Source organism: Malania oleifera, chromosome 1, assembly GCF_029873635.1.
Source record: "Malania oleifera isolate guangnan ecotype guangnan chromosome 1, ASM2987363v1, whole genome shotgun sequence".
NCBI lineage: Eukaryota > Viridiplantae > Streptophyta > Magnoliopsida > Santalales > Ximeniaceae > Malania > Malania oleifera.
Window position 1 is genome coordinate 18,803,774 of NC_080417.1, and position 24,577 is coordinate 18,828,350.

At 34.8% G+C, this 24,577-nt stretch overlaps 1 protein-coding gene and 1 non-coding gene across 5 annotated transcripts; both read right to left on the reverse strand.

Annotated features, from left to right (window-relative positions):
- Positions 1 to 4,472: 4,472 nt before the first annotated feature.
- On the reverse strand, positions 4,473 to 23,378 carry LOC131144626 (eukaryotic translation initiation factor 2 subunit beta-like). 4 transcript variants are annotated; one of them, XM_058093371.1, is made up of 10 exons: positions 23,172 to 23,378; positions 21,764 to 21,822; positions 19,028 to 19,136; positions 18,837 to 18,895; positions 18,688 to 18,742; positions 18,469 to 18,560; positions 10,834 to 10,979; positions 7,135 to 7,277; positions 6,522 to 6,607; positions 4,473 to 4,803 (listed from the first exon to the last, which is right to left on the reverse strand). In XM_058093371.1, exons 2-10 carry the CDS (start codon positions 21,806 to 21,808, stop codon positions 4,726 to 4,728), a joined length of 813 nt encoding a protein of 270 aa, XP_057949354.1. In that variant the 5' UTR covers positions 21,809 to 21,822; positions 23,172 to 23,378; the 3' UTR covers positions 4,473 to 4,725. The 4 variants fall into 4 exon arrangements, with proteins under 4 accessions (XP_057949354.1, XP_057949372.1, XP_057949363.1 ...); XM_058093389.1 differs by having other exon boundaries at positions 22,949 to 23,174; XM_058093380.1 differs by lacking the exon at positions 23,172 to 23,378 and adding an exon at positions 23,095 to 23,168.
- LOC131147432 (small nucleolar RNA SNORD34) lies at positions 5,183 to 5,272 on the reverse strand. Its single transcript, XR_009134812.1, has one exon. It is a non-coding gene; the product is annotated as a small nucleolar RNA SNORD34 (small nucleolar RNA).
- Positions 23,379 to 24,577: the final 1,199 nt, after the last annotated feature.

Here is a 24,577-nt window from a genome sequence, read left to right on the forward strand (position 1 = left end):
AGGCTTATTTGCATAGACAGACTTTTCTATGCACATCCAAATTTAGGAGAATGATATTTTTTACAAATGCTTCTAACTTAGGTTGGAGGTGCAACATGTTATTAATGTAATTGGTGTAATCCCAAAAGGGAAGTGAATTGGAGATTTTAAAATTTCTTCCTAGGTTAAATCAGATAACAACAGTATTTCGCAACCTAGAGTCTTTCTAAGTAGTCTCAATTCCCCCAATTAATCAAGTGTGCAAATATTTGAAACAAATATGACATTCTCTACAAATTAAATATTTGTATATATCAAACACATCATATCTCATTTAAGATTTAAAGAGTGTATGTAAAATAAATAAGCTATGTGTGCTAACATACACGAATGTTGCATATCTCATTCAAATTAAATATGTGTGCATGCAAGATAGTTATAACAATAAATAAACAAGCATACACATGTGGAAATTAAAGTGCGGGAATTTAACTGAGATAGAGAGACACACACACGCACATATATACACACATGATTTGTTATTGAGGTTCAGCCAAACCAGCCTATGTCCCCGCCTTGGGCATACCCCCCAAGGATTTCACTATCCCTACTCATTTAAACGGGCGGAGTAGAAGCCATTTACAACCTTTTCTTATGAGGCAAGGTAAACCTCAGCTCAATTACAGGGCTAAACCACAACCATACAACCTCTCCTTACAGGGTGAGGAATACCCCGGCTCAATTACCAGGCTGAGCCGAACTGGTCTCCCTTACAGGACAAAGACACCCTAGTTCAATTTACGAGCTAAACTCAATCGGTCTCCTTTACAGGGTAGAGACTCCCCAGTTCAATTTACAGGCTAAACCCAACTGGTACATAAAAACATTCTTGTACATTAAAATGCTTCTACAACTAAGCATGGATGTACAACAATAAAGCTCTTAAAATGCACTCCCTAATGATACGAAATATGCTTAGTAGAGTAAGGGTGTTTTTCTCAAAATTATTCTACAATCTTTGAAGAAGATGTATATGATAAAATACTTCAAAAATGTAACCCTACTAAAAATTTTCTCCCAAAAATATTTTCCAAAGAATAATAGGAGAACCTAGGGTTTTGACTCTCAAAAAACTTTTTGCAAAAATCGAATACAGATTATCTTTGATGTTAAGTGAAATGTGCAATAAAGGCTTCAAAGGTCTATTATAAAATAAACATTCTATCCAACAAATATTTGCAATAAAAATGTTTGGAGAAGTTAAGATTTATGCTCAAAAACGTTTTTGCAATAAATACAATACGAGCTTTTGAATCTTGCAATAGATGTGTAAAGATTCACAAGTTACAAAAACAAGTTCTCCTAAAAAAAATTATCAAGGAGATAGTCGGGTGAAACATTAAGATATACTCTGAAAAATGATTTTCAAAAATTTAAGGATAAGTGAGTGTATATGAAATAAATGGCCACATAATATGTTCTCTTCCAATAAGATTTTTCAAAATGAATGAGAGGAAGAGAATAGGAGAGAATGAAAATTTTTGCTCCAAAGAAAAGATTTTTTGCAGTAAAAAGAATTTGGGGGAACTTTGATTTTAAAAATATTTTGAGAGGATTTTGAAATTAATCAAAGTTTCAAATCAAGCTAATGGAAGGGGTATTTATAGAATTCTAGAAAATCTAACTATTAAGGGACACACTCGGTATTTTTTTAATTATTTAATTAAAAATTAAACGTGTTTAGTGCTAAAAAATTACCGCAACCCGAGAGGTTTGGTGGACCAGTGCTAGTGCCGATCGGCTGACCACACATAGCAATTTTAATTTTAAAACGGCTTCAGTTGGCCGAGGAAAGTCCTAGTCAGCTGGCCTAGGGCGATTTTCCTTTCTTTGTAAGTTCGATCAGCTAAGCCTTGAAGGCCAGTTGGCTAAGGTAATTTTGAACTAAAAATGCCAATCGGCTGAGAAAGGTAGAAGGGTCAATTCCAGAGGTTGGTCGACCGTGGAAGCTAAGTTCAAAAACTGGTCGATCGAGTGAGCCAAGTCAAACTTTTGACTTCTGGCCTAGTGCGTAGTCGGTCGACTGAACTATTTTGAACACTCAATGGTTAGTTGATCGAGTTCAATTAAAACATGATTTTTGCCTTATTTTTTACCTTAAATTATTTTGAAAGCCTTGTATAGTTTTAGCTTTTTATGAAAAAGGTTTTTTGTGAAAGTGTTGGGTGCTCTAAGGTCTGTCTATGGTTATCTAAGCATTCAACCATATTATGCATGAGATGCATTATTACAACCCAAAAATATAAAAAGACTAAATGCAATTGCAAAATAAAACATCCGTCTTCTTCTTCTTTTTCTTCATTTGCTCTTCTATCTTCCATGGAATACGACAAGTGTTAATCTTTAGGTTCCTCCTAGCTTTCATTTTCATCCCCTTCTGTGTGTGTTAAATTAATGGATCTGTTCACATGCTAAATACACACATAAGAAACTTGTGTTTTGTCAGCATCAAAATAGAAATCAAACTCAAAAAGTCAACAATTATAAAAACATACAAATTTTAAGTGTAATAACATACACCAATTTCAAAGAGACGTCTTACACTAGGATTACTTGCTAATGATAATGAATGAGATGAAGTATTGATAGAGGCATCAATATGGCCATTAGGATCTCATCTTCATAATATGTTGTGTTCTCTATTTTTTATTATTATTGTTTTTTTTTAAATCACAAGTCTAATAGAGCTATGGGAAAGACATTCACGAGATTTAATAGATAATTTATAGTACAGTATATATAAGAAGGAATGTACAAGACAATAAAGCAAATCTTGATGATGGTGTACTTAAAAATTGGGACTTATTAGTGATTGAATATAATCTTAGCCTAAACAGTAAGTCTTTGAGAGATTTTTGATTCTATGTCATATCAATCTTCTACTTCAATACATTTTGCTATAAATCGACTGATACGGGATGAACTTGCCACTGATGTTGACTCTAAAAAACAAATATATGAAACATTGTACTCAAGATTGAATATTGACTGAAAGTTTGCATTTGATACTATAATGAATGCTCCTATAGAAAATAATGGTGGATTGTTTTTCGTATATGAGTGGAGGGACGGGTAAAACTTATTTATGAAGGACATTGATTGCAAAGTTTTGTTCTGAAACAGAAATTATACCATTTGTTACTCCATTTGGCATTGCTTCCCTACTTCTACCTAGAGAAAAGACTACACACTCAGGGTTTAAAATATCGTTACAATTCAATAAATTTTCATGTTGTTTAATACAACATTGAACAGATTTGACAAAATTAATTCAAATAGCTTTGTTGTATTATGGTATGAAATACCAATGATTCATTGTTATGCATTTGAGATTGTTAATTGAACTTTCAGACATCTAGTAAAAAACATTTATGATTGTAATGAAAATAATATTTTTGGAGGAAAGTTGTTTGTACTCTATGGTGATTTTAGATAGATTTGGTAGGAATCAATAGTAACCAAATCATTATAGTAATTGATTTGACAACATTGTTGAATCGTAGACTTGAATATAAACATGCGTGTTTTGGCCCAAAGGAAAAATATGGAAATGAGCACTAGATTACAATCTTTTATAAATTGGATCCCTGATTTGTGTCCCATCCATGGATGTGAACTCAATTGGATTCATATTCCTAATAATTTCATCATTGAAAATGGTAATTTAAATGCATTGATCGAGGCTACATATGAAAGGTACACAGATTGGCAATACTTAAAAGAATTTGGAATATTAGCTCCATCAAATAGTGATGTTGATAAACTTAATAAGATCATGTTAACTATGTTTTCAAGAGATTCTAAAACATATACGAGTGCAGATACATTTGATGTATATCATGAACCCTCTTGAATGGTTGAATTCATTGGATATTTTTGGGCTCCTACGTCAGAAATTAAATTTCATTGATTTTTTTCATGAGAAATCTCAATCAATCTCTATGCATTTGTAATGGAGCGTGATTAATGGTTAAGAAAATGGAAAGTATAGTCATTCGTTGCAAAGTAATTACAAGCTCTCAGAGTGATTAATCTGTATTATTACCCTGCACCGTTTTCATGACATCAAATTCACGAAGCAATTTTCAGTAAAATTAGCTTTCACAATGAGTATCAATAAGAGTCAACAAACATCAAATAACGTTGGGTTTTCTCTCATATGGATAGTTTTAAGCTGCAAATCACGTGCGACATTTTCATCCGACTTTAAAATATTAGTTAAAAATAATGTATGCTTGGAGATTATACAAAAAAGTAATATACCTAAGTCTTGGATATGCTTGGAGATTAAGTGCTTCGAAGAATTTTGCCAATTTTTTTCCAAAAAAAAAAGCAAAATGTTTCCAGTTTTCAGAAGGCAATTCATGAATAAATGACATCACCCCAAAATTGAAATGGTCAGGAAAAACATTGATAAGACATCCGCAGGGAAATAGGCAACGATTCAAGCCACTGGATTAGATGAATTATACTTGCATCCGGTAAAGCCAGAAAATGCTGCTCATCATCAGTCGCATCTCTTTGTCGTGTATTCATTATCAACATCCAAATATGAGATAACGCACTGGAAAACTCAAGGTACAGTTGACAAACTTAAAAACATAAGAAGCCTTTAAAATCCATGGGAGGAGGACACGATGCCAGAGGTAATGTCCTCTCAAAAGCTCATAGGATAAACCCGCCAAATCATGTCCCAGCTTTGCGACGCCCAACACGAGCCACAAAACCAGCCTTGATTGGAGCGACCGACCTCCCAGAACCACACTGTAATCAATACGAAGACAGAAATAAGAAGCGCAATCAATGACAAGCACAAGGAAAATTTCCTTGAGCAAATAGCGTAGAATCTGGCAGCATATTATCACAAAATATGATGGTAATAGTTCCCAACCGAAAGTTCACAATGGAAGTCAGTAACATCTGGTAAGGCGGAAACACCACAGTTCCACCTCCTCAGACAAATATCATTCAATCAAATTCCAACGGAAAGTTTAAAAAAAAAAAAAAAACAAACAAACAAACAAAAAAGTGATGAATCCCACACCAACTCACTGTAAACAAATAAAAATATATTGGCATATCTTTGTTTTACACTTTTGCCAAGCAACTTTCATCATTATTAAAAGCACAATCTAATTTTTATCAAGGCCTCAGAACTGTTCCAAATTTTCCAGTATCATGGATTAGAAGATCGGACAATGTAGGCAAATCTTTCAAGTCATCACAGGCCTTTGCTAAGAACCGTCTTCATTTCAAAATAGGAAAAAGAAAAAATAAAAATGAAGGAAAAGGAGAGGGGGCAGTGGAACCACTATACCCACGCCGCAGCATCTACCAATCTTCCTCACTGAAACTAACATATATCACTCATTCCCATCAAACTAAATAATAATGGAAACCTCACGCCAACTCCAAATGCCTCCCCCTTTCAACCAACATAAAATTTTTTAAGAAAAAAGAAACCCACAACCCAAAACAAAAACCACAATAAAAAAGCCATATTTGTGTTTCCAAGAAATTCTTGTTCTTTATTAAAACCACACAGTAGTATTATTTTCCTCATGGCCTCAGAACTGTTTCAGATTTTCCAGTGTCATGGATTAAACAATCCGATAATGTACGCAAATCTAAAGTCATCACAGGCCTTTGCCAAGTACCATCTCTGTTTCCCAGAAGAAAAACTCAAGCGGGGGAGGGGAGAGAATCTCTACCTAGGCAGCATCTTCCAGAATTTTTTGCTAAGATGAACAATATCATTCAATCAAATCAAACTGAATAACAATGAATTCCATGCCAACTCCTGATTGGGGGGGGAGGTGGGGCAAAAAATCCGTACTTATGTTACCAAAAAATTCACATGCTTTATTAACGCCACAGTCATTATTTTTCCCATGGCCTCAGAACTGTTCCAAAATTTCCACATAAATGGAGCAGACATCAGATAGGCAAATCTTCAGGTCATCACAGGCCTTGGCAAGTCAACACAAAGTCCGCCCCAATCCTTCTCTCCACAACAAATAAGAACCTTCAACAGACCCTCCCCACCCGCGGCCAAAAAAAGAAAAAAAGCCAGAAAACCTGATCGTAATGTTTGATTAGGATTGTCTTTTTGCTTTGAAATAAAGAAAAGGGGGGGGGGGGCATCAAAAAATTCACGTACTTTATGAACGCCACAGCCAAATTATTTTTCTCACAGCCTCAGAACTGTTCCAAAATTTCCACATAAATGGATCACACATCAGACGATGTAGGCTTCAGGTCATCACAGGCCTTGGCAAGTCAACAAAGTCCGTCACCAAACCCCCCCCCCCCCCCCCCCAAAAAAAAAAAAAAAAAAAAAAAGCCAGAAAACCTGATCCTAATGTCTGATTAGGATTGCCTTTTTGCTTTGAATATTTAATTCTTTTTTTTGAATGGGTGCAAAAATAAGTGGCAATGGGCAGGGTTGCATGGGTTAACAATAACTACATAAAAACCATTACCTGCTCGCATCTGAGAAAGAAGAGACGGTTCTCCTTCGAAAGAATAGTGTCTGGACTTTTGCACATATTGCATATGACATAGTCGTCTGAAAACATAAAGAAGCCATAAATAAGAGATACAAAAATGGGTATAGGATAGCAGAAAATCGTATGCATTCTACGTATGTTTGAAAAGCACTGAACAAGTTTCTCACCACTGGGGTAACAAAGCACTACCATACATTGCTCCTACGGAGTGTAGCATTTCAACATATGGGACAAGGACTTGAACATCGCATTCCAACATGACTCAGGGCGCATGACAAATAAATCCCAAAACTAAACATGAGGACGTGACTGGAGATAGGTACAGAGTGAAACAGATATAGTTTTGTTTTGGACTTCGTATGAACCCCAAAGAGTGACAAGTTTACTTTTACAAGTGAGTTTGCAATGGGGTAATTTAGCAATAACTCTGCTGTGGAAGACATAACAATGCTTTTACACATAAAGCTCTTAGTAGAGGTAGATCATATCTAAGGAACTAAATTCTAAACTGATGTTGAAAATAAATGGAGTTCTGCTGACAGGAAACCACAAAGAATTAAAGAAATGAATAGTGTAAGGAACATACTGACGTATCGCCGAAGGATCCCTTCAAAATTTTTTGGAGCAAATCTTCCCTTCACAACTAATCTTTGTTGTCCATCAAGTGAGCCGCTTGTCCCCATCTCAGCCAGCAAGAAAGCCATGACATGCTCTGGCTGCCTATGCATTCTGATGTAAGGTAAAAGAGGTTAAGATCATCATGCCAATTATGTAGCTATTTTCACTTAAAAATAAATAAATAACTATTCAATCTTCAATGGAAGCAGCATTAAAAAATGTGGTAAACAAATCTTCATCAACTATTCAGAGCATCTGACTGCACATTATTAAGAATCAGCATTACAACATTAAACACAAATATGCTTGACACTTAAGTTAACCTAATAAGCAGTATGAGACAAAGAAACAGCTAAAATAAAGGAAAGCATGTGCACACAGAAAATAGGCAATTCTCCCCAAATATTATATTTCACACAGAAGAATGCAAAAAACTTGCATGTCTGCGCGTGCGCACACACACAAGCATAGAGATAGATAATGGGCATCATAAGGAACGTGCACAAGCCTGGTTCTTTCTCTTTCTCTTTCTCTTTCTCTCTCTCTCTCTCTCTTAAACACACCAACATCTCCACCCACCCAGGCACACAGATCCACATCAAATATTTTGTTAAGAGACCCAGAGAAAAATTAAAAAGGAAGAAACACACAAGGACATGTGGATGTGTGTGATACCTGCGCAGAGTGCTTGGAAATGCAAATCATAGGAAAAAAATCTTCAAACTTAAAAGACCCAAAAACCTGCAGACGGATGGATAAAGATGCAAATAATTTGGTCAAAATAATAAATAATATAACAAAACAACGCACCTACAAATCACAAAATGGTTTTATTGACTTAGAGAATACTGAGCATTGTGTATAGTTTTTATTGACCTAGAGAAAACCTATAATAGAGTACCTAGGGAAGTTATTTGCTTGGTTTTAGAAAAGATGGGAATCTGCACAAGATAAACTAAGGTTATTAAGGATATGTATGATAAAGTAACGACTAGCATTAGGACTGTAAGAGGGGAATCTAGAGAATTTCCAATCACAATAGGTCTATATCAAGATTCTACTTTGAGTCCTATCCTTTTGCTTTAATGATTGATGAATTCACTAGGAATATCCAAAACAAGATCCCTTGGTGTATGTTGTTTGTAGATGATATTTTCTTCATTGATGATGTAAGTAGGAGTGAAGAGGAATTTAAGTTAAGAACTTTGGAGAGCTGTTTGAGTCTAAGGAATGATTTGGTTCGCGACATAAAAATATTCCCATACAATGACATTCCCAAGAGTCTCATTCCTAGGAATAGAATGTCTGCCTTATAGGAATATTTTTTGTTTAGTTTGCATTATAAGATTCTCAAGAATTAAAAACATTTAACACTTAATAATCAATTAACCGAAATAATTGAGGAATGTAGTGTCTAAATTTTTATAAAACGATAATAATATTACTTTTAATTGATAAATTAAAAATGCCAATTAAAATGCTAATTAACATAAATATTCAACACTTTTAATAGACATTAAATATTAATGCTAATTAACATAATTATTAACACTTTTACTAGACATTTTAAATATTTTCTAATTTGCATTATAAGATTCTCAAGAATTTAAAACATTTGACACTTAATAATCAGTTAACCAAAATAATTGAGGAATGAGGTGTCTAAATTTTTGTAAAACAATAATAACATTACTTTTATTTAATAAATTACAAATGTCAATTAAATGCTAACTAATATACATATCTTTAATTAACGTTTTATATATATTTTCTAATTAAAATAATTTATATTTATGCTAATTTAAAATTTTTACTTTTAATTTACAAATAATTTATTTTTTAAAATATAATAATAGCATGTGATTATATTATTTATAGGGGCATTATTGTTCAAAAGCCAAAATAATGAGGACAATTAGATCCAAGTAAGATTCCCATAGGAATAGGATTCCCATAAAACTTACCCCTTGGGGGGAGGGGGTGAATAGAATGTCAATTTCATGAGGATCCTTAAATTCCCACGAATGTGAATATGCCCGCCATGTTGGTTTCCCATGTTCAAAAAAATGTGGGAATGAGATGCCATGCGCATCACATTTCCGAGAATTTTGAAAGATACCTCAAAACAAACACCCCCTTAAGGTTTTAAGATGAGCATAAATAAGGCAAAATATATGAAATGTAATTTCAGTAACGTAGGGGGGTATTGGAGAGAAGATTAAACTTGATAATCAAGAAATTAATAGTACTGGTAGATTTTGGTATCTTGGGTATATTATACAAGCATAAAGGAAAATTGAAAAAGATGTAGGATATAGAGTTAAATCAAGTTGGGTAAAATAAACGAGTGCGTCAGGTGTATTGTATGATTGTTGAATAGCCATGCTTTATGAATCAGAATGTTGGGCATCTGAGAAACATATACAAAAAGTAAGTTACCAAAATACGAATATTAAAGTAGATGAGTGGTATAACATTAAAAGATAAATCAAGGAACGAACATATACACAATAAACTACACATAGCATTAGACAAAGACAAAATAAGGAAGGGGCAGCTTAGATGGTTTGGACATTTAAAAAGTATACCTAGTAGCACACCTGTGAGGAAGAGTGACTTAGTTATTTTTTTCAATATTAGAAGGGGTAGGAATAGACCTAAAATAACTCAGAATGAGAAAGTGAAAAAGGATTTAATAGCTCTTAAGGTAGAGGAAAATGCTCTTGATTGGCTGAATTGGAAGAAAAGGATTCATGTAGCCAACCCCACTAGAGGGACTTAAAGCTTGCTGTTGTTGTTGAATGCACCTACAACAAACACACATAAACATTTGCCACATAACATTCACATGCAAGGTAATTAAAATCAGGATCCTACAAAGGATCCAAAGGATGGTTTGGAGAATCATATCGTAGGACCAGATCAAGGATGGTAAGATTTCTACTAACTATATAATAAATAAGAAAATTGGCTTTGTATGCTCTTTCCTTTTTGTAAATTTCTATAATATAAACCTACAAAATTGGCTAGTTAAGTGTTGAAGACTCAAAAAAATTACAAGTAACACTTTGGTAGAATCATCATGACAAAAAGATGTGTTCAAATTGTTGCATTCCTAACTAGTCTAAATCAAACTGGCCTATAATGAAAACAAAATAAATACTTTTAAAAAAAACATATTTTTAACACAAATCAGTCAACAAACAACCACAGAACATGAACATCCAAACTTTTTTTTTTTTTTAATGAAGAAGTCTTCACAAAAAACAGCCAAACTATCAATATCAGCAACCAACCCACCATTTGATCATAGGTTTGTTAATGTAAAATAAATCATATCACTTACTAAATTGTCCATTTCATGTATACGCAACATGGCAAAAGCCAAGCCTATAAGACAAGTAACTTAGTAAATATTCTTAAAATATAAATGAATGTAGGATCTCCTATCCAAATAGGATCCCACTATGATCCTAGCATCTCACTTACTAAGATCCTAGTGCGATCCTACTAATTTGCAATTCTATGTGGGATCAAGATCATTTTAGTAACGTAGGATCGTAGGGTTGGAAGATCCTAGGTCCAGATCGCATTTTAATAGCCATGTTCACATGTACTTGTTCTATAATTGAAAATAATAAAGGTAGCAAGATAAAAATGGCCATACGTCTTGCAGAGATCCATAAAATTTACAAAAACAGTTTTCTTTGTCCCTTCCCGAAGAACTTGTGGAGGCCTCATCACTGTCCTTCGTCTATCGCCTGCAAGCTCAGGATTATTCTCACGAAGAATGTTAAACACCCTTCCCAGAAGCTGCACAATAATTGGAAACATTATTATTCCTCCAAGCTGGAACCCATGGTCCTGGGCATGTAACTAATGGCTATCACCTCATATATCAAATAAACCATGAGGTGAAAAAACAGAGTAACATACAAAATACTGAGCATTGGATTACCCTTTAATGGCGCTATTGAATGGCAATCTCTGAAGAAAATATGAGGTCAAAAATACATATAAAACACTGAACAATTTTTGAAGGGAAATTACAAGTTGAAAAGATGAGATAAATAACTAAGACACAAGTAGTCTGGTGAATAGACCCTCCTTCACAACCAAGCAAAAAGAAATGAAGCATATGGCAAATATAGATCAATCTTGGATCTTTAACATTATTGTTTTGCAAAAACTGCTACCTCAGCCCAGACAATGCAATTTCATCAGGTCATAAGGATGATCCAATATTACCTAGAACATGGAATCTGTTCATGGAACAGGATCACAATACAGCACACTATATAGAACGTGGTATATTGGTTAAAATTGTGTAATCGCACTTGACTATATACAAGAGGATGTTGAGTGGTTAAAAAATTTAAAAGCAATATCTTTTGTGAAATAAACTAATAATGACTGAAAATAGAATTACAATATGAAAATTCTACATTTTTTACAAATAAAATGTCAGGTTGAAAATATTGAACTAAAACTTTGGATAGCTATATTTAGTTTAGTATTTTGAGCAAAAATGTACCATGTTTGGAAAAATATGTGCCAACTCATTCTTTGCTGGGGAGTTAGGGTTTTCTGGTAAGTGATAGCTATGGTTTGTCCCAGATATTAGGATCAATGGAGGTAAATGTAATAGGACCTGCTTGTTTGGTTACACCTCAGTGATCTTAGGCAGTGGTGATCGTCCCAAACTGCCATAAAAATAATGATATCAATGTCCAACTTGGCAATCTTCATCTTGTCTTCAAGGATGGGGTGAAGATTACCCCTAGGCAGTGCTCTCGAAAGAGATTTTTGCCAGACCGAAATCTGTAGGAACAAAAATTCCTTTGATCTGACAAGCATTACATCAACTACACCTACTATCTTATCATATAATTGCAAATATCCACATTCGTTCCATTGTTTACATCTAATATTTCTTGCCTAGTCTGTTGACAGTCCTAAGAGCAGTTATTGTATTGCATGACCATCGAACATGGATTCATATGTTATACCAAACAGGTTAATCATGCATACCCAAAATCTTTGATTATTGGAACATGACATCTGACCTCTGAAGCATGGTGATCTTAATTCACTAAAATCAGATCACCTAGAGAAAGAGTTGCTTAAGACCATCATGTGGATCCCATTTGGGTCACCAAAAGTCTCCTAAGGTGACTTTTGGTTCGCGGAATAAAAAAAAGTATTCCCATGGAATCTCCTGGTAATGAGATGCCAACCTCATGGGATGTTTTTGTTTAGTTTACTACGTAAGATTCAAGAATGTACACTTAATAACCAAACAAGTGTTTGGTTTAAGAATCAAGATAGAAATCTTGACAGATATGTCAATAAGATTACCATTATACCCTCGACTTGTATGACCTGAAGGGTAAACATATTTTCAGCACGAAAACCTATTATATACCAAATTAAGTCCATGTTCTAAAATTTTCAACCATCATTAATAAAAATAAAATAATAAAAAAAAAAAGGAGCATAATAAAATATTAGATTTCCAGACCCAAAACAAATGCAGTATGTGATATCCATTCCCATGGGAATAGGATTCCAATGAAACTTAATCATGGGAGAGCATGGGAATGGGCTTCCCATGTTTCACGGGAGTCCTTCGTTCAAAGGGAATGTGAGATTCCAACTATGTTAGATTTCCAGCCCCAAAACAAACGTGGAATATGATATGGACATCACATTCCCAAGAATGTTCAAAGAAGTCGCAAACTAAACACCCACTTTAATGTGTAACCCTTAGTGTGTTGGTAATATGGATTTCAGGGCTTGGAATTGGATTTGTATGTATCGATAAGAAACTCAATATAATTTTATACTGCATTTTCGTCAATCCACACAAATCCTCCAAATCCAAACCTCAAAACCATGCTAAAAAATGCAAGGTTAATGTAAATAAACTTATGAAAACAAATGTCTATTTTATTGAGTAACAAAAGGAGTACAAGAGATAAGATTAAACATGATAGCTCAAGATATTAATAGCACTGGCAGATTTCATTATCTTGGATTTATTATGTCAGCTGAAGAAGATATTGGAGATTATGTGATACAAAGAGTTCAAACAAGATGGATAAAATGGAAAGTGTGTCAAGCGTGTTGTGTGATCTTAGAATACCCTTAAAACTAAAAGGAAAGTTTTATAAGACGGTTATAGGGTCAGCCATGCTTCATAGATCAGAATGTTAGGCAACTAAACATGTACAAAAAGTAAAAGTTACCAAAATGTGAATGTTAGGGTAAGGTGGATGAGTGTTATAACACTAAAAGATAAATTAAAAAACGAACATATAAGCAATAAACTAGGCATAGCACTGGTTTAAGACGGTAAGGGAGGGACAGCTTAGATGGTTTGAACATTTGAAATGAGGGCCAAGTAGTGCGCCTGTGAGGAGGAGTGAGTTAGGGGTAAGGGTAGACCTAAAATAACCTAGAATGAGGTAGTGAGGATAGACTTAATAGCTCTTAAGCTAGCAGAGGAAAATTCCCTCAATCCAGTGAACTAGTGGAAGAGGATTCATAGAGCCAATCCCACCTAGTGAGATTTAAGACTCGTTTATCATTGTTGTTCATCTATTTTATTGAGCGGCTCATCTAGGCAATGACTAACAACAAGATGCTTTGAATCAAGTTCGCAAATAATCTATTAGCATTAAACAAAATTTTAAATATATTTATTTTAAAATATATATATATATATATATATATATATATATATATATCCTCCGTCTTCAGGAAAAAGACAATAAACAAATTAGAAGGATGAAAAACACCTTGAAATGACACTAGAGGAAATAAACAAAAAAAGAAAAATAAGGTGAAAGGAGAGAGAGAAGAAGGATTCTCTTTCATCAACGAAAACTCCAAATCTCAAACAGTGACACCGGATTCAGAAGAATGACCCATTACGGGCATAGTATAATTGTTTTGCAGTGTGAAATATTCATTAGGCAAGCAAAGGCATTGATGCAAGGTGTTGTGAAAAAGAGGCCCTCAAACAATGCACAGTGAAATATAAAATTGTTTGAAAATCAAACACTATCAATTGCAGCAATCTAAATGATGAATACAGAAATATTCCACAACCACAAGAAGTAAATGAAGCAATAACAAGAACAATAACATCAGGAATTACATGGTTCGACAAAGCCTACATCCACGGGAGCAAACGACAAGAATTCACTATCTTCTTGTCCAAATTACATGAACAATACATGAATTCTCTCTAAACTCTCTTCAACCACACTTGGCCTTCTATATACAACACATTCTATGAATATATAAGCCCCCTCAGCGGTTTCCCCCCCATACCCAACCATATTAACATCCAATTATTCAAAATTCAAAAATCTGCGCATGCTGTTCCGAGCCAATCAGTCAACTAATTAGGCCTATCAGTCAACTGATTCAAACACAATGTAATTGTTCTGAACTCTGGACTAATTAGTCAACTAATTTGGCCAATCAGTCGACTGTTTGCTGCTACTCCACAGATTTTCTTTATGTTTTTCCCTAGAATGTGAGCCACATTCACAACAATCTCCACCTTGACGAACATACATCCCTTAGGAGAAAAATTGAAAACATGAACCCGTTGCTCCACCTTGAACTTTGGAACATGAGGTTGGGATCATCTCCCTTCTAGCACTTGGAGACGAACACCAAGTCTAAGCAAGGCCGCTTGAACTTACCGATGACAGCTTCAGCTTCTACCATCAACCCCGATACAATTGTAAATGCAACACCTGAAGACTTCACCCTAGGCTTCCAACAAGACATTCCCACAACAATAAACACAAATGCTGCTGCAAGCCTTCTATCACCAAAGCCCCCTGCATAGTCTTCAACAAATCTCACAACTGACAATCCACTCTGTTGCCTACCGGAACATCCCATTGCACAATCATGGGGGACCATTGACATATCCCAGACATCACAATCCATCCTTTGGTACCGAACGGTAGACATTTCATATTGATTCTCCACAGAACCCCCCTGAGATGGCAATTGAAGTCTCCCTACAGCTCCGTCCACAAAGCCACCTTGCGATAACACCAATCTACCTGCAGCACTATCCATGCAAATCAACAAACCAAGACTCATCTTGGCCATACCCAACACATTTACGTCAATAACTTTCAACAAAGTTTCCAACTAATAAGCCTCAGTTAAAGTATTCTGAGACAGTAACATGTCATTTACACAAAACAGATACATCACTTCACTGCATCCTATCACCCTCTTCCACATTGGAAGTCTCACCAACTCACACACTTGGTATATATGCAATACCTCCATTTCCTCTACCATAACACTCATCCACCTATTTTTCCCCTTGTCATGCATTGCAACTTGAAAAATAGTAGAAGTCTTGTTGCTGGTAGTAATGAATGTATAAAACTCCAAAATGCCAAATTTATACCTAAGTAGTGGTCTGATAGTGTACATGAGCTCACCGTGATTTTGCTGGTCTCCAGAGCTGAAACTCCCTGCAATATGAACGTCATCTTTGCCCTGAGTCTGTAGCTCCACCTGCATCACATGTCTGCTGCTGTCGCAGTTTTCTGACATTTGTTTCTCTTCCTTTACCTGAGTACATTGCCCCATCACCAAAAGTCATGTCCTCAATCACCCCTTTATTTGCCATAAGATTACCTAACTTGCACCCACCTTTCTTATACCCTAGAAAGATATACTGTCCGGACAAAACACCAAGTCTAGATCCTCCATCACTAGAATAGTGCACCAGTGGACATCCACTCACAACCGAGTAATCTACCGCAAAACCTGCCTACAATTCACCTACAACTCTCCCATCTAGCGATACCTTTGACGATCGATCACACGAGAAACTCGTCATACTCACTGATTTCACCAAAAAGTATCTAGCAAACCCTGCAAATAGCTTCTTGAACGAAACCAGTATACTCAGTCTCAATGTCTTACCTGAGGACTTCTCTCCCGGTCTGGTACTCCACCTCAATCACAAGTTTAACCCGGTAAACACATCAACATCAAGTTTGTGTCATATGAGATAAACCAAGACCTTTCGTGATACACCCCACGAAAAACATGTCTACCCCGCGATGCTATCCTCACCAGTCCCCAAACATCTAAATACATGTAATCGTCCATATGCCTTAACTGCATATGTCACAAAATATCTAACTCAGATTCTACAGTTGCAGCTCCACCAACAACCGTAACACCCTGCAATGCATAGATATTTCCCACTACCTTTTCTCCTTTCATCACTATTGAGTCGCCTTCACACACTTTCATTTCCCCCACTTTCAAACTTGTAACTATATCCATTACAGTCTAAAGTGCCTAATGAAATTACATTCTTCCTTGGACGCAGTACATTACATACATCATATACGGTTCTCACAACACCATCATACATTTTGATTTTGACATTTCCAATACCAAGTATTTTGCATGAAATATCATTTTCCATCAAAACCCAACCAGTATTAACTGGCCTGTGGGTGTCAAACTATTTTCTATTTGCTATCATGTGATAAGAGCATCCAGTATCTAAGATCCAAGAATCATCCGTAAGGCACTCCGAACCCGAAAAAACACATAGCATATCCCCATCACAGGATTTTGAATCTCCTTCAACTACATTTGCAGATTTTGACGGACCTTGCTGATTTTCAAAATTCCTTTTTTTCCACTTCGGACATTCTGATCTTATGTGCCCAATTTTACCACAATTAAAACATTTTATATCCTTCCTCTTCCCGAATTGCAACCGAGATCTGCTCCGGGACTTACGTCTCCCATGTTCTTGGTTATTTTTCACAAAAAAACCCTTCACCATGTGAAGCTTCATCGCTAACCATTTTTTTTTTATGAAAACCAAGCAAAGCGCTTGTCACCTCTTCTAAATTCAGGCTTTCCTTGCTCCATGTAAGAGTAGTAACCAAGTTCTCATAAGTTTGAGATGCAGGTAGGGAATTTAATAGCATCAACGCCTTATCTTCCTACTCGAACTTTACATCAAAACACACCAAATCACTCACAATCTGATTGAAAGTGTTGATATGCTAGTTCAAATCCGAACCCTCCACCAACTTAAGCCAATACAGCCTTTGCTTAAAAAAGAGTTTGATCGATAAAGACTTAGACATATACCGGCTTTCTAGTTTATGCCAAACTACTGCCGGAGAATCCTCATCCATGACGTGATACAACACGTCATCAACCAAACACAGTCGAATGGTTGATACTGCCTTTGCTTCCAACTCATTCCAAGTTGCTTCATCCATACTTTTCGGTTGAACTCCATACGATGCTTTTACCATCCCTTGCTGCACCAAGAGATCCTTCACTCTTCTCTGCCATAAACCGAAATTTTCGGTTCCATCAAATTTGACAACGTCAAATTTTGCAAACGAAGTTCCAAAGGCCATTACAACACCACTCTGATACCAACTGTTGTGAAAAAGAGGTCCTCAAACAATGCACAGCAGAATATTAAATTGTTGGAAGAATCAAACGCAAACAATTGCAGCAATGTAAATGATGAATACAGAAATATTCCATAACCACAGCAAGTAAATAAAGCAATAAGAAGAACAATAACACCATGAATTATGTGGTTCCATGGGAGCAAATGGCAAGAATTCACTATCTTCTTGTCCAAATTACATGAACAATACATGAATTCTCTCTAAACTCTCTTCAACCACACTTGGCCTTATATATACAACACATTCTATGAATATATAAGCCCCCTCGAAGGTTTCCCCCCGAAGCCCAACCATATTAACGTCCAATTATTCAAAATTCAAAAATCTGCGCATCTTGTTCTAAACCAATCAATCGACTAATTGAGCCATTCAGTCGACTGATTCAGATAGAATGTAATTGTTATGAACTCTGGATTAATCAGTCGACTGATTTGGCCAATCAGTCGACTATTTGCTGCTGCTCCACAGGTTTTCTTCATGTTTTCCTTTAGAATGTGAGCCACATTCACAACACAAGGATCTATAGATATTTGTCATACATAGTTTCTTTGAGCAAGCAAATTTTGCGACATGATTCGCCCTTTAGGTGACAGCATACAAGATGCCACATTTCATGTTGTTGTAAGAGGCATTTTTTATTCAGGTCATAAACAAAGAAATTGAGTGAGGGCATCAAAATCAAATACAACTTGTATTAGTTGGGTTAATGATTATGATCACACCATTGGATGCTCAAATAAATCATAATAAAAATGGTAGAAAGAATATTCTAGTTACACGAAAACAAAATATACCTCCTCATACAAGTAATCCCTATCACTCCCTTCCCAAGGATATCGTGATTGCAGGACAATTCCTTCACCTTCTTCATCCTCTCCTACATGCTCTAAAAGTCAAAGGAGAGTTTCTCTATTACTTTCCATTTAAAATTCTAGACATAATTAAGGTGACACTACACACTACTAAGTTCAGCACACTAATATTGCATAATTTACAATCATGAAATTACTTACCATCCGCATCCTCTACTACATCCCCAATCTCATCATTCAAATCATCAGATTCAACCTAAAACAGAACACCAAGAATCAGACATCAGTAGCAGCAAAAATTCATTTTTCAATAGGCTTATGTGCTCATTCAGGACGAAACACCAACTTACAGGTTTCTTCTTCTTCTTCTTCTTCAACCCAGAAAAGGTACTTTCAATCCCTTCAGAAACTGCAGGTGAGGAGCAAATAAGTCCTCAGTGACATGAAACAAATGTAAAGCATACCTACATGTTCTTTCCCCAATAAATTTAATTTTAAAAAAGGAAGATACAGTATTCTGCTAATTCACTGAGTCAAATACCTGACAAACTTTCAGTTTTCTCAGCCAACTTATCCACAGGATCTTCCAAAGAATCCTGAATCACAACCTTCTTCTTCTTCTTCTTTTTAGTAGGATCAAAGGCGGAAAACTGCAATGTGATATGTTGGTAAGAACAATGATCTAACAACAATATCAAGACATCACCTAGGCAGCCTTTTAGGCATCACCATGCCTAGGCAAACTACAAACAACCTGCTTTATGTCCTGAATGATGATCATTGCAAGACAAAGCTGCTTGGACCTTACGCTCTCACAGTGAACGAGGAAAGGGGGAAAAAACACTGAAAACCGCTTTAAATTGGTTCTTTCGTTCACATTTTTAGGTTCTTTATAAATCTCAAAAAGAAAAATGGATGGTAAAGAAAAGTGATAAAATTTTCTTAAAAATGAATTCCTTCATTAAGCATTTTTAAACCTTTTACTCCTGTTTGCCTCATTCTTTCCGATATCTAAATCAAAAACTTTTTAGTACTTTCCTTTTCCTTCACCCTTTCCAAAATTAGAAGGGAGGCAAATTATTCCTAAGGGACCTGTCATAGATTTATGACGATGTTTGACAATTATATATTCCTCAATGAAGACAGGTTGACAAATTGAGGTCCAACAATCCAAATGTAATAACAATTGAACACAGTATTAGGCTTAGTCCCTCCCCTAGTGGTTTTGAAAAGAAACTTTTAAAAAAAAAAAATTCATGAAAAGGAGTTGATTGAAATTGTTGTAAAAATTGTTCGGCCCGTGAAAAGGGAGCTATTACAAAGAAAAAGTAAATTCTGAGGGTTCAGCAAAAAAGAAGGAAAATGCTTGAAAATGTTTAAAATGACTAAATTGATATGTATTTTTAGGAAATGTAATTAATGCATTAATAATTCTGTAATTGTTGAAAATAATTAAGGACAACAATGGAATAGAATTTGTTGGGAAAAAAATATAGCTTTTATCTTTTAAAAACTTAAATCAAAATACATAATAATATGGCAATATATTTCTACAAAACTTCTACTTCAAGCACACACAATGGAGCTGCAGGCAGTCAAGTGAAATCCAATCCACGAAATAATTTGATCTATGGACAGCACCTTGTGGTAAAGGTCGTAATGCCAGAGGCATCATTATCACAGGGCATAGCTTCAAATCCATAGCCTTTAGAAATTCCGGGAAAAAAGCTAAAAGCTGGATTTTTAAAAGCTGAAGTTGTTTATCAAACCTACCCAGCTTTTACTGCTAAAAGGGAGAAGTTGAGGCAATAAGGTAGGGGGGACTCACCTTTAATCAACCCAAACATTATTATAGATAAAAGAATTTCAGAGATTCATCAATCATCCCAACATTCCACCTTGTAAAAGTTAAAAATTTGAGAAAAATCACTAAGATCACTGGCTCTGATCGTGTAATATAATAAGCATGTGAAAATTTTTTCCTTCTTGAAAATTAAATCCATTATTGTTGCAACATATGAGTGATGTAAATACAATACAAAATCGATTGGAATGAATCACATGATCTGGTACGGAAGTGCACTAAAAATTCTGTGATTCATTTTATCATAAATATAAATTCATACTTTCCTTTTTTAATGAGGATGAAATCGCAAGTTGTAAGTATAAAGAACCCAAAATGCGTAGCAACAGGGAATCCAAACTTTTCTAACAACTAAGAGTTAGTGGGTGTAAAGTTTTACATGAGCTACATATATATATATATATATATATATATATATAAAGTGTGCAATTTTAACCAAATTGTGCCACCATGGAGGCCATTTTTATATAAGCAACATATATTTAAATCAAACATTATAGATAAAAGAATTTCAGAGATCCATTAATCATCCCAACTTTCCACCTTGTAAAATTTAAAGTTAAGGAAGATCACTGGTTCTGATTGTGGAAGATAATAAGTATGTCTTTTTCCAAAAAAGATAATATGCAAGTGAAAATTTTTTCCTATTTGAAAATTAAGTGCATTATTGTTGCAACATGTGGGTGAAGTAAATAAAATACAAAAATAGATTGGAACAAGTCACATGATTCGGCATGAGAGTGCACTAAAAAATCCTGCAATTCATCCTGTCAAAATCTTAAATTCATAATTTACTTTTAATGAGAATGAAATCACGAGTTGTAAGTATATGACCCACAAACTAGGAATTAAAAAAATATACGTAACAACAGGGAATCCAAACTTTCTGAAACTAAAAATTTGTGGGTGCAAAGTATGTGAGCTAAAAATAGATTTTTTAAAAAGTGAGCCTTTTTCACCAAATCGTGCCACCGTGGAAGCCATTATTTTTTCTTTTTTGGATAGAAAAAGAAACTATATTGAGAAGCAGGAGAATAAATTGTTGCAAAAAAAGAGAACAAGAAGCCTTCGCCTCATGAGAAAAAAAAAATACATCTTAATAAAGCACTCCAGTCTCAGATGACATCTTCAAAACAGTGACCCTTCAAACAGCCTGCACTATAAGCAAAATGGACATGGAGGCCGTTTGCTTCACACTCGAACAAAATATGATGTAAAATGTAAAATAAATATATATATGTGCAAGAAATGTAACAAGCTAACAATGCAATAACATCATTAAGAATGAAAATACATCTAAATGCAGCCACAGATAACACCACAACCCACAGATCTCAAAGAGAATTTGTGGATAAAAGCAGAACATTCAGATAATAACCACAAATCAAAGAGAGAAAAAATAAAATTTCTTACTTCTGGCACATCATCCTTCACTTCTATTGGATTCTCTTCTGCCATGGTTGCATAAATACCTACAGGTAATACAAAATTAACAAGTAAATGAAAATGCATGAGCGAATAAAGCCTCCCGAGTCCCCACAACACCATTTTCTTTCAAAACACTCGACACAAATTCATCCCACAAACACTCAAGCCCAAAAAAACACAGGAAGTGTCCAATATCTTCTAAATAACTATGTCTTAGAACTAATAGAATCTTATACTCAAAACACTGAATCGCAGTTAATGCAGTCCAAAATGCTAATTGGGTAAAAAAAGACAAATGGGGAATATGAGAAGGGGAATATATACAAACAAAAAAAAAAATCAAACAAACAAAAGCAAAATAAAAATAAACAATCACCCTTTAATGATGGATGAGGAATGAAGGTAGCATGCAGTAAAGGCAGCTAAAACTGAGTATGAAATCAGATATATGACAACCCCTAAACCCTTATCACTCTATATACGGCTGAAAACACAGAATATGAGAACAAGAAGGAATAAACATGCTAATCTACTAATTCAAATCAGTTAAACTTGAATAAGAGCTCTCACCTCCCCATCAATGATGAGACCCCACCCTCACTCCTTCAGCCAATCAACCCCTTGTCCAGGGCTACGGTTAATTGGTACATTAATTGAATTAATCAAAACTTTTGATAACAAATAACTATAATTTTTTATATAAAAAATTAATCAACTAAAATTTGAACAATTAATTCAGTTACCAGATAGCTTAACTGAACAATCTATCACTTAAGGCAATTATAAATTGACTTCCCCTATTTTAGACCCAATTCACGGCACAAATTTTTTCAGGACACCAATTCCAGTTCACTTTCTCAAATTAATGAAAATGGATGAAATCTCAACCCTCTGATCCACATGCCCAGAGGCCAGAAATGAAAAAACACCAGCTTACTCAACAAACCAACAGCACTCAACAAGAAAACACAAATCAAAATCCTTCACCCACCATACAGACCTTCCGGCAACAAAAACAATAAAATAAAGTTTCCAAATTCTGCTCAACAAAAATAAGAACAAGAAGCACGAAATCCTCTAATCAACATAACAAGAAACCCCCAGATTATGCAGACACCAGCAGTAACCATTACTCAACATGAAACACGAAATCAAAATCCTTCTGCTCACCATACAAATCTTCCGCAAACAAAAAAAAGAACCAGAGAAAGTATTTCCATATAATCTTAAAGATCTAAACAAGTAGCACCAAGTCACAAATCGAAAGATGAGAGAAACTATGTATCAATTTGACAAAGAATAGGAAAAAGAAAAACCCTAGATGGCCAACAAATCAGCAACACGGTTAGGATACAGAAACATGAAAACTTTCAGGGGTATTAGTAACACTGACCTCGATGGAGGGAAGATGAAGAGGAAATGAGAGAGGGGCGGCTTGCGACGGCGACGATCGGACAAGTCAATGATAAGGGCGGCGAATTAGGCTCGTGGGCCACTGGTTAAGACAAAATGAAGTGCCTCCGAGTTGCTAAATCCCCAAGGATCCGTTTGGTTCGTGAGAATTCAAAAGAATAAAAATGAGTTTTTCTTCTCCCGTTTTGTGCATCAATAAAATAAAATGGCTCATAGCGAGCGATGGGGAAAAAAATGCACCGACAAAAAACAATCAAAGTTTTTATTAAAATATAGTGATCACTTTTAAAATTTTACAAATTTTATTAATTTATATTACTATTTTAAGAATTTCAAATTTCAAGAATTTCAGAAATCTTCTTAAAAAAAATTTCAAGATTTCAAGAATTTCAGAAACCTTCTTAAAATTTTTGAATCTTAGAAAATGTCGGTGTTCTTTTATCCAAAAAGTAAAGAAAGTGACAAGAAAATAAATATATGATAATTAACTTTTACTTTCTTCGATATTTCCCTCCCCTCTTTTTAATTAAACTAATCGAGTGCACATGCCTTGTATGTGGATAAATTTATTTTTATAAATTTATTAAATTAAAAAATAAATACAAAATTAAAGTAGCATTCTTTCATACATTTGATGATTTTTTGTTCTTATTTTTTTAACCATCATGTTGGTTTGTGAATTAGATTATGTGAGGATGACATGGAATAAAAAATTTATTTATTAAAGAAGATAAACAAATTAAGGAGCTGAAAATAAAGAATAAGACATCTGAAAACAAACAAAAAAAATGGCATTTCTTTTTTTTTCTTTTTTTTATTACACACCGAGTATCCACGTGTCCGTTTTACAATCCACGTGACTAATCCCGCACCCCTTGAAGTTGACCCCACAACTCCAAATGAAGGATAAATTCAGGAGTCCAATGGCGAAAACAAGCCCGAAAAAAATTGCATTTCTTAATCATTAAAGAAGGGGTAAAACAACCAACGAGCTTTTATTTGTCGATAAGTGTCACTCTGCCAACCATGAAATGAATAATTTTCTATCGATATAGCAGTATTAATTTGGAGGCTTAAGTGTCGATGTGCTTGTGATGCAAAGTGTTGTCACATTGTGGAATTCTAATTTGTAATTTTTTTCAATTCCTAGAAGATTATTCCTTTCTACCTACTCCCCTTAGTAGATTGTTTACTTTTCTTTTTAGAATGTGAAATAATTTTTGTAATTTTTTATTTCATTAATCACATAGGCACGATTCATTTTTCATCTCAATAGCAAAACCAACGAGTAAATAACAAGACAATCTCCTCTAAGATATCTACCATCATATGGAAAAGGAACGACCTACTCACATGATCACTCACAAGCCAATTCACTTTGACTAC

Coding starts and splice junctions, on each gene's coding strand:
- LOC131144626 (XM_058093371.1), bottom strand. CDS start 21,808: ATGGCAGAAGAGAATCCAATAGAAGTGAAGGATGATGTGCCAGAA. Junction 18,896..19,027: donor GAAAACTGAAAGTTTGTCAG/GTATTTGACTCA, acceptor CCTCACCTGCAG/TTTCTGAAGGGATTGAAAGT. Junction 18,561..18,687: donor TGTAGTAGAGGATGCGGATG/GTAAGTAATTTC, acceptor TTTGACTTTTAG/AGCATGTAGGAGAGGATGAA.